Genomic DNA, 9,527 nt, shown 5'->3' with positions numbered 1-9,527 from the left:
TCATTTTTCAGTCACAGTTGTTTTAGCATCAGTGTAAGTGACGCCCTTGTAGGTACCTTTGGTATCAAACCTGAGGACATGTCCATTGTGACAGGTGATTTCCACTGTGCCAGTGTAGGGCAGATCCACGGTGGCTCTTCCAATGGTGACATCAACAACCACAGTTTTTCTTGGAGGGACTTTAACTGGAAAAGTGAATTTCTCTGTTCTCTCTTCTGAATTCTCTAAGCCGTAGGAGCTTTCAGTTCCCATTGTGAAGCTAAATCCAGTACCAACTTCTGCAATCTCTGGAATTCCTGCTTTAACCTCTATACTAAGGGTCGCTTCCAATTTATTAGTCACAGACCACGATGATTTTTTCTTTATAGTTTTAGATGTTTCTGCTGTGTATGACTGTTCAACATCAGATTTGTTTGTGTAAGTAAGAGATTTGATTTCTTCTGTAGCAATCTGTGGAATGACCTGGTGAAGGGTGGGATAGTGGACATTGGTCAGCACGGTGGACTTTACGCTGTCGAGAAACACAAACCCTAAACAATCGATGTCTGAACCTGCACTCCCTGTAAGTCCCAAGCAAATTCCAGAACCAACATCTATTGGGTACTCTGTTTTAAGTGGCCAGTCGGTCATATGTGCAAAGAATTCTCGTGAGCGACTTGTCCTGAATTTGATGGCCCCTAGACGGGTTCCAGCTCCATTTCCCCACAGTGAGAGTGAGGAAATGTGCTCTCCATCTTCAAACTGAAATTCAGTAAAATTGCCATCAGAATTTCCAAACTGTTGGCTTCGACCATCAGTCAGCCAAACCTTTACCGCCTTCACCTGCCACCCTCCAACCCACACCCATATCTTTTTCAGTGTGGCTCCAGTGCTTTCACCAGTGAAGTGAAAGTGACCGCCTCCTTGCCCACCAATAACATGCAGAGGTGACAGGTATGACATGTTGTTATTGGTGCAAACTTCAATCTGAAAGAGAAAAAGAAAAAGCAATATGCATAAAGATCATCTCAGAGATAGATGTTCTCGTTCAGGTCAAATATTAACAAACCCAAAGTCTAGTTAATGAAATGAGTGTATAACTATGTAGAGTTTCCTAAGATTTCCCTAAAAGGTACATAGTCATTTGCCTTTTTAAAATTATTTCTGTTTGTGAAGCTAAAAGCTGACAGGTGGTCAGAAAAGTTCAAAACACTGAAGGGTAAACGAGTTATTAATTACAGAGCTTGCTCAATTCAAATAAATGGAGTTTAAAGTGTCTTGAGACCCATATAAAGTTAGAATTTTGCCTGTACCTTATGCTGAACTAGTTGAAGTTTAAAGAAGACAAAGTTTAAGAGGATTGAAGAATTTCTGTTTCACATTATGAAAAAATGAAAACATTAGAAAAAATATTAAATTGGAAGCATATATGTCCTGCTGAAATTTTTGATGGTGGAATAGTCAGAACAATTAAGATTTTATAATAATATGCTGATGAACAGTATTATTAGTAATTGAATAGTAATTTCTTATCAATAAATAAACTCTTTTTATAGTTAATTGGCAGTAAAAAGTAAAAATTAAGTACAAATAATAACTTTTTTCCCCAAAAGAGGACAGGTACTGTACCTGCAGTGATCCTTTCAGAAATAAATCTGTGTTAATATAACATAATCCTAAAAATAGGTTCTAAAGCAAGAATTCAAAACATTATCAAACTAACTGAATTCACATCTTTAGATTTATACAGAGGTTATCAGGGAGACTTACAGAGAAGCTGTGAGCAGCTGTAGATTTCTGCAGACAAAGGTGGCTTCCTGTGAACCCGTAGTTGGAAAGATGCTGTCATTGGTCTTAAATAGATCTGAAGATGACCTTGATCAAGGGGCAGTTCCAAGAAAAGACTTTGTTGATCCCCAGGGCGGTTTAGTGGTGCCAAGTTTTTAATTAATACTCAGTTTCCCATGTTGTCATTTAAGATGGGTGCTGGAACGAAAGTAACAGATTTTCAGATTTCTCAATAACTATACCAGTGCCAAAGTGTTTGATCACCCTTCACTCAAAGTCAGTGTGACAGGATGTAATTTTGTCTTGTTATTAATAATGATGTGTGTATTTGTGACTTTGGCAAAGATCAGATCACATCTCATCGGTAGTTTATCCAGAAAGTCAGGAAATTGCAATTAGTTCACTTACAGCTGTATGTGCACATTGTATTTTCTGCACTCACTAGTCAGTTAAACCAGCGTAAGTTTCAACAGTCTCATTTATTTATTTTAGGCAAGAATACAAATATACTTGAGAAATACAATATACTTTCAAATTATCCCTTACTGACAAGGAAAGAGAGGTTTATTGTTGCCCCTGTTACATGTCAACGATGTTAAGGACGTTTCCTTGATTGCAACAGTGACTGAACTAAAACAAGCTAAACTAAAATAAATCTACAGACCCCAATTAAAGAAACCTAGGGACATTGTGTAAAATGTAAATAAAAGGAGTTCATTGATTTTCAATCACAGTGCCTGTTGCTCTCTGTCTGGACATGTTCCCTTTTTCACAGTTTTTTAAGAATTTCATGTTTCCTGTTTTTTTATTTTTTATTTTTTGTTTATGGCATCAAATTTAAACTAAAAGTATATTGGAACTATGCCCAACGAGAGTGTAAGACTTGTAGTTCTGAGGCTGCACAAGAGTCCATCTTTGCCTTCCTATCCCAGAAACCACCACACACATTTCCAACAATGTGTTTCCACACACACGTCTTACTTATCTTGCTGCCTTTGTTAGTCACAGACAGGTAACAGTACTCTGTATATGGTGCTCACTTTACAGCATGAGCAGCATAAGCTGCTCTGAGTTTATTTAACAGGATAGTTTTGTTTTGTTATCTACATATTCTTTGGTTAAACCTTAAATTCTAATTAGCTAATTAACATACTCAAATCTGGTGCTTCGTACCTCAGTCCAGCTGTTGTACTTGTAATAGCTGTGGAGCTTAAAGTGGAAAATCTAAATTGGACCATTTGCTCGTTACTCATGTTTGGATGTTGGTGATGTTATTCTGCCTGCTAGCCCTTTCTTATGAGCAGTAAGAGCTGTGGGATAAATGATTACCTTCTTCACTCATACACTATGGATTTTTATATATAAAATATTTATAAAACTCTGTCACGTTATAGCTCGGTTGATTGACATTTCTGCACAATAACCACCACAAGTTCATTTTAACAGTTACCTGTTGATGTCCTATTGTAAGTACAGGTTAATATTTCTCAGGAATTAGAGGTTAATTAAACATACAAAGATGAAGCTATTGTAAATCAGATATAAAACTGTTTTGCTGGCATTATGTCTAAACTAACCGTATTGAATTCAGGCCTACAGTACTAATAGTATTAATACTTTCTCAAGTATTAATAACAATGTCTATTGAGTATTAATATCTATAAATGGGCATATACTGTAAATCAAAACATAGTACATTTTTTACCTAACTATTTTTTATAAATAACCATTAGGGAGAGAGTGACGCTTCGTTAAAAAATGTCTGGGCACGGGCCTGACAATACTGTAAAGTAATCAATGCATGGCCTCAAGCAGACTTCTGAAAACCATTGATGATCGCATGTGTGGGCCAACTTACATTGTAATGAGGGAGAGTTAATGCTCTTAAAATATTGTTCTCTTTAGTTCTTTAAAGAAAATAGTTATGGTGGAAACTTGCTATGTGTCTTTAATACACACATACATTAGATCACAGTTGTTTATTTTCACACCAGTATAACGTATGTGAACCTTGATAGAGGTTGGTCTTGAATTCAGTTTCAGTTCATTTTTATAACCTCAAATAGAAGTATATTATGTCAGATGCTGTACAATGGTTGTTTTACTCAATTTGAAGAGTTATTTGATCAAAGTAACTGAGAAGATTTTAACTGAGGGTGTTTAACACAACAAAACTTAAATATTAGATTTTATATATATGTATCGTATTGATTTTTAAGTCTAAACAACTACCTAACTAAACTAATAAATCTAAATGAACCAATATGAGATATACGTTTAGACAGCATACAACACTTAGTCAAGGGACCATTTACATTCACAGTGCAGGATGGAAAAAGTATGTGAACCCCTAGCCTAATGACTTGTCCAAGAGCTAATTGGACCCAGGAGTGAGTCAACCTTGAGTCCAATTAGTGTAATGATATTGGATGTGTAGAAAAGAGCTCTCAGAAGACCTACGATCAAGAACTGTTGACTTGCATTAAGCTGGAAAGGCTTACAGAAAGTATCTCCAAAAGCCACGATGTCCATGTGTCCACGGTAAGACAGACTGTCTACAAATGGAGAAAGTTCAGCACTGTTGCTACTCTCCCTAGGCGTGGTCGTCCTGTAAAGATCACTGCAAGAGCACAGCGCAGTATGCTGAATGAGGTAAAGAAGCATCCTAGAGTGTCAGATAAAGACTTACAGAAATCTCTGGCACATGCTAACATTTTTGTTGACACATCTACAATAAGGAAAACATCAAACAAGAATGGAGTACATGGGAGGACACCACGGAGGAAGACATTGCTGTCCAAAAATATCGCAGCACGTTTGAAGTTTGCAAAGAGCACCTGGATGTTCCACAGCACTACTGGCAAAATATTCTGTGGACAGATGAAACCAAAATTGAGTTGTTTGGAAAAAACACACAACACTATGTGTGGAGAAAAAAAGGCACAGTACACCAACTTCAAAACCTCATCCCCACTGTAAAACATGGTGGAGGGAGCATCATGGTTTGGGGCTGTCTCAGGGCCTGCACAGATTGTTGTCATTGATGGAAAAATTCATTCCAGAGTTTATCAAGACATTTTGCAGGAAAACGTAAGACCATCTGTCCCCAACTGAAGCTCCACAGAGGATGGAGGTGATGCAACAGGACAATGACCCAAAGCATACAAGTAATTCAACAAAAGAATAGCTTCAACAGAACAAAATACACCTTCTGGGGTGGGGTTTTGTGAAGAGGAGTGGTCCAAAATTACTCCAGATCGTTGTGCAGGTCTGATCTGGAACGTTTGGTTGAGGTTATTGCTGCCAAAGAAGGGTCAACCAGTAATTAAGTCCAAAGGTTCACATACTCTTTCTGCCCTGAACTGTGAATGTTTACGTTATGTTCAAAAAAACCATGAAAACATATGTTTGTGTAGTATTATTTTCAGCAGATTGTGTTTTTCTATTGTGACTTTGATGAAGATCAGAGCTCATTTTATGTGAATGTTTGGCTGTTCTGGGGCAGCAGGGCCACTTCCCTGTCATGAATTTGGACTGATGACTTTGTTGATGCCTGAGGTGATTTAGGTGTGGCAGTTTTTAAATTACAAAACAGTTTCCCTTGATGCCTAGAAAGCTGCTGAAAAAATGCTGTTCTGTCCAGTAACTATGCCACGGTGTTAGTTTACTCTTCAATAAAAGTTACTGTGACAGCTTCTTGTTGACAGCTTCTTGTTCTGTCAGTTTGTGTTCTGGCTCATGTCTTAGTTTGTGTGTGCACCTTCTGCCACCGAGGGCAATCATGATACAGTTGGTAGAGCAGGCAGTGACAAACCACATGGATAAGACACACACTCATCACTCTAACTCAAGACAGAGAGAGGCCATACTATAAACATTGGCTTTTTCTGTATAACCCTAACCCTAACATGGTGTAGTCAAACCGGCCAGACGCAACTTGTTGCTCAACATTCAACGGTCACATTTAGTTTTTCTCAATAAGAAACTGAATATACTTGACAAAGGAGAATGCATAAATGTCATGACATGTTTCGACACATCCATCTCTTCCACAGCACCCAAATTTCCCGCCTTTCTTAAAAACTTTGTCAGAAATATGATTTATATCTATCTGTTGTGTTACAGACTGTCAGCATTGTTGAGGACATTTTTTGAAGCATACAGTAGATTTGCAAACAACCAATAACTTCACACTGTGAGCTTATTCAGCATATTAGATATATATATATATATATATATATATATATGAGAACATCTGAGATCTCTGTCCAGAAGAGTGCATTCCTAGGAACAGCTAAGATACTGCACAGGACCCTCAAGCTCCCAGGCCTCTGGTAGAGGACCCGAGCTTGAAGGAATAAGACGGAATAAGAAGGAATAAGACCGCTCTAACGAAGGAGCGAGTGGGGAATTTTTTTAATATATACACATATACATATATGTATATATATATATATATTGTCCAGCACCCAGTATTCTAAGAATCCTGCATATAAAATCTGTGATTAAAGATTAAACTGGCCTGAGCATGTCACAAACTGAAATACTGAATGAGTGCCAAGGTGTTTACAGTATTAACCTCAAAGTCACTGTGACGTGTATGTATTGTCTAATAGCTTATTATGTTTTAATTACCCTGATTCTTGAATCAGTGCTTGGCTTGGAGCAATACCTCCAGTTTCTGGAAGGCAGGTGAAAATAAAAAGTGGTCACTGAGCAAACTGAATAAATTCAGAATCACATTTGAAATCATCTTTATTATATTTTTATTATATTGTCCCTTAAAACCTATTAATAGTCACTGATCCTCATCTCAACAGCCGTTGATGTGATTATTGCTGCAAAGTAATAAAAGCCTGACAATTTTTTTATGAATGTAAAGTTTGACATGTAAATTAGATTTTACTTTTGCTCAGACAGGCTCATTTACAACTATTTAAATAAACAAAACAGAGTAAGTAAGAACACGTTAGTGTGTAGACAGTTTTTCTTGGCAGTGTATGTTAGGTATGCTCCTAATAGGTATTATTATCTAAAGGTCAACAGCAGGACCACACCTCAAACACTCCCTTTCCTGTCCTGTGTCATAAATCACAAATGTGAACTGAGAGTTGAATTCATGACACAAACAGAGAGAGAGAGAGAAATTACTGTGATTGACAGCAAATCTGACTTTCAGCCAGATAACGAATGACCCTGTACAATCCATCCAAAATAAGAGAAAGACACGGCTAACCAGAGCTTCTAGCCAGAAATTCTGTATGCCAACAACGTTCAAGCTTGGAGAAGTATCACTTACTTTTGCTCATTTCCTGAAAAAAAAAAACATTTTGTGGCTCGTCTTCATAGAACAAAGCAAAGAGACTAGAAATCAAATTTTTTTATTTTACTATTAATATTTTATTAACAACGGGGATCATGATCACTAACATGTACAGTAGGCTGATTCATTTGAAGCAGACATGAACACACTGTTCTATTCGTGCAGCTTGGTAGTTACATACTATTTACTCTAAACAGAACAGGGAACGTACAGCTGGCAGCACGTCCACTCCTCCTGTTTCCCTTCTCTACCTGCCTGGTTGGTTGGTTGGTGTCTTTTCTCCTCCTGTTCAGGAAGTAGCAGAGCGGTCGAAGCCTTAAAAACCAACCTGCTCAGTTCATCTCTCACTCTCATCTCTTGCATGATTGATATTTGTTCGTTAGTTTGGTTTTGTTCAGTTTAATCAGACAAAAACGAACAAATTCCAAACTCAAATCCTGGCTGTGGTCTATCTCCAGTAGATCACTTTTAAGAATAATGAATGAAACTATTTGCTTAATATTTCTTTAATGTTTGTTTTTGGACCCTGACACTCACAGGTCTGCAATTTATCTTTCTTCCACCAGAGGTCGATGTTGTTTTGTGAAACTGATTCTCACTCAACCACAGAATCTCCATCAGTTCTTGTGCACAGCGGAAACTACGACTTGACAATTTAAACTTCAGCTTCAGGATTTACAAAGTTCACATTATCTAGATGTTGTCAGGTATCTGTGCAAAATCAGTTCACACCAACTCGCTTTCAGTAATTCAAATTCTCAATAAAAAATTTTTAATATTCATTTAAATAATATTTCACTGTTAGACTCTATTAGTTTTACTCAAATGTAAATAAATCCACTCACTGTTTTAATCACACCCTTGATCTTATTCTGACATACGGTGTGGAAGTTGATCATTTAATAGTTTTTCCCCAAAACCCTCTTTTATCTGACCATTTCTTAATTACATTTGAATTTACAGTACCAGACTTTACTAAACCTACAGATAAGATTCACTACAGTAGATGTTTATGTGAAAATGCTGTTGACAAATTTGAGGAACTGATTCCATCTTTTATTTCAGAGCCATGTACCAACACAGAGGAAGGCAGTTATTTCAACGTTACTCCAGCACAAGTGGACTATCTTGTTAATAGTACTGGTGCTTCACTTGGAACAATACTTGATACTGTTGCTCCTCTGAAAAAGAAACTAGTGAGTCAGAGGAAGTTAGTTCCATGGTACAATTCACAAATCTGTAGCTTAAAGCAGTAACCTGGAATGGAGCTCACAGAAGTTGATGTATGACGTCACAGCATCCGTGTATTCGTCCAGACTGTTAGTGGCAGACCTGAACACAGTCCAAACACTGACGTGGTTCCTCCACAGCCTCACTGGTCCACGTCTTCGTTGTCCTCACAGCAGGTTTACAGAGTTTTAATTTCTGCCTGTATGCTGGAATCAAGTGGACCAGGATGTGGTCTGACTGCCCCAGTGCAGCGCGACGGACCGCTGATGGAGGTGTAGCAGTGGTCCAGCACAGTCTCCTCTCTGGTCGGGCACTTAATAAACTGTTTGAATTTGGGGAGGTCGTGGCAGAGGTTACCTTTGTTAAAGTCACCTAAGACAATAACCAAAGCGTCCGGGTTTGTCCGTTCCACAGTCAGAACAGGGATGTAAACACCGACAAGAATGAATGAGGAGGACTCACGGGGAGAGTAGAAGGGTTTGCAGATGATGATGAAGGCCTCTAACTCGGGGGAACAGAGCTGAGACAGTACGGTGATGTCGTTGCACCTGCAGCTGTTAATGTAAAAGCAGATTCCACCTCCCTTCGTTTTACCTGAAAGCTCCGTGTGCCTGTCCGCTCTGTGGAGTTGAAATCCGCTCAGCTGGAGCGCAGAGTCCGGTATGAGGTCACACAGCCAAGTTTCCGTAAAGCACAGGACACAGGACGTGGAAAAGTCCCTATTTCTGTTCAGCAGCAGTGTCATTTTTGGTGCAAAGTGAGCGCACATGGGAGAGGAATATCCCAGGAAGCGCAGTGCGTAATCTGCGCCGGCGGAGACGCACCAGCACACCTGAGCGCTTACCTCTCTTGAGGTGGCTCACTTTGTTACGGGCCTCCTTTAACAGAATCACAAGTAAATCCAAAGTAGAAACCAGAAAAGTTGGGAATAAATCCACAGGGGTAGTACCTCTGATGTTCAAGAGCTCTTCCCTGGAGTAGGAGCCACCAGCCCTGCGGCAGGAGACAAGATTAGGTGACAAAAGCACAAAAAGAAGAGCGCACCAAAACACCGTGGCAGCGTCAAACAGCTTAATAAAGTTGAGCAATATGTAAAGGATCTACGAGACTGGATGCTAATTAACTTCCTTCTGCTAAATCCTGATAAGACAGAAGTACTAGTTATAGGATCATCTGCAGCTAGAAGCAAGATGTTAGATCACACCGT

At 38.7% G+C, this 9,527-nt stretch overlaps 1 protein-coding gene across 1 annotated transcript; it reads right to left on the bottom strand.

Annotated features, from left to right (window-relative positions):
- Positions 1-1,862, bottom strand: LOC113167521 (aerolysin-like protein). The gene is made up of 2 exons (XM_026368216.1): positions 1,750-1,862; positions 1-966 (listed from the first exon to the last, which is right to left on the bottom strand). Exon 2 carries the CDS (start codon positions 940-942, stop codon positions 1-3), a length of 942 nt encoding a protein of 313 aa, XP_026224001.1. The 5' UTR covers positions 943-966; positions 1,750-1,862.
- Between the last annotated feature and the right edge of the window lie 7,665 nt (positions 1,863-9,527).

This window comes from Anabas testudineus, chromosome 7 (genome assembly GCF_900324465.2).
Source record: "Anabas testudineus chromosome 7, fAnaTes1.2, whole genome shotgun sequence".
NCBI classification, from domain to species: domain Eukaryota; kingdom Metazoa; phylum Chordata; class Actinopteri; order Anabantiformes; family Anabantidae; genus Anabas; species Anabas testudineus.
This window is presented reverse-complemented; position numbering and strand designations above follow the sequence as displayed.

Bases quoted from the DNA above. Each gene is read 5' to 3' on its own strand.
- LOC113167521 (XM_026368216.1), bottom strand. From the start codon at position 942: ATGTCATACCTGTCACCTCTGCATGTTATTGGTGGGCAAGGAGGCGGT.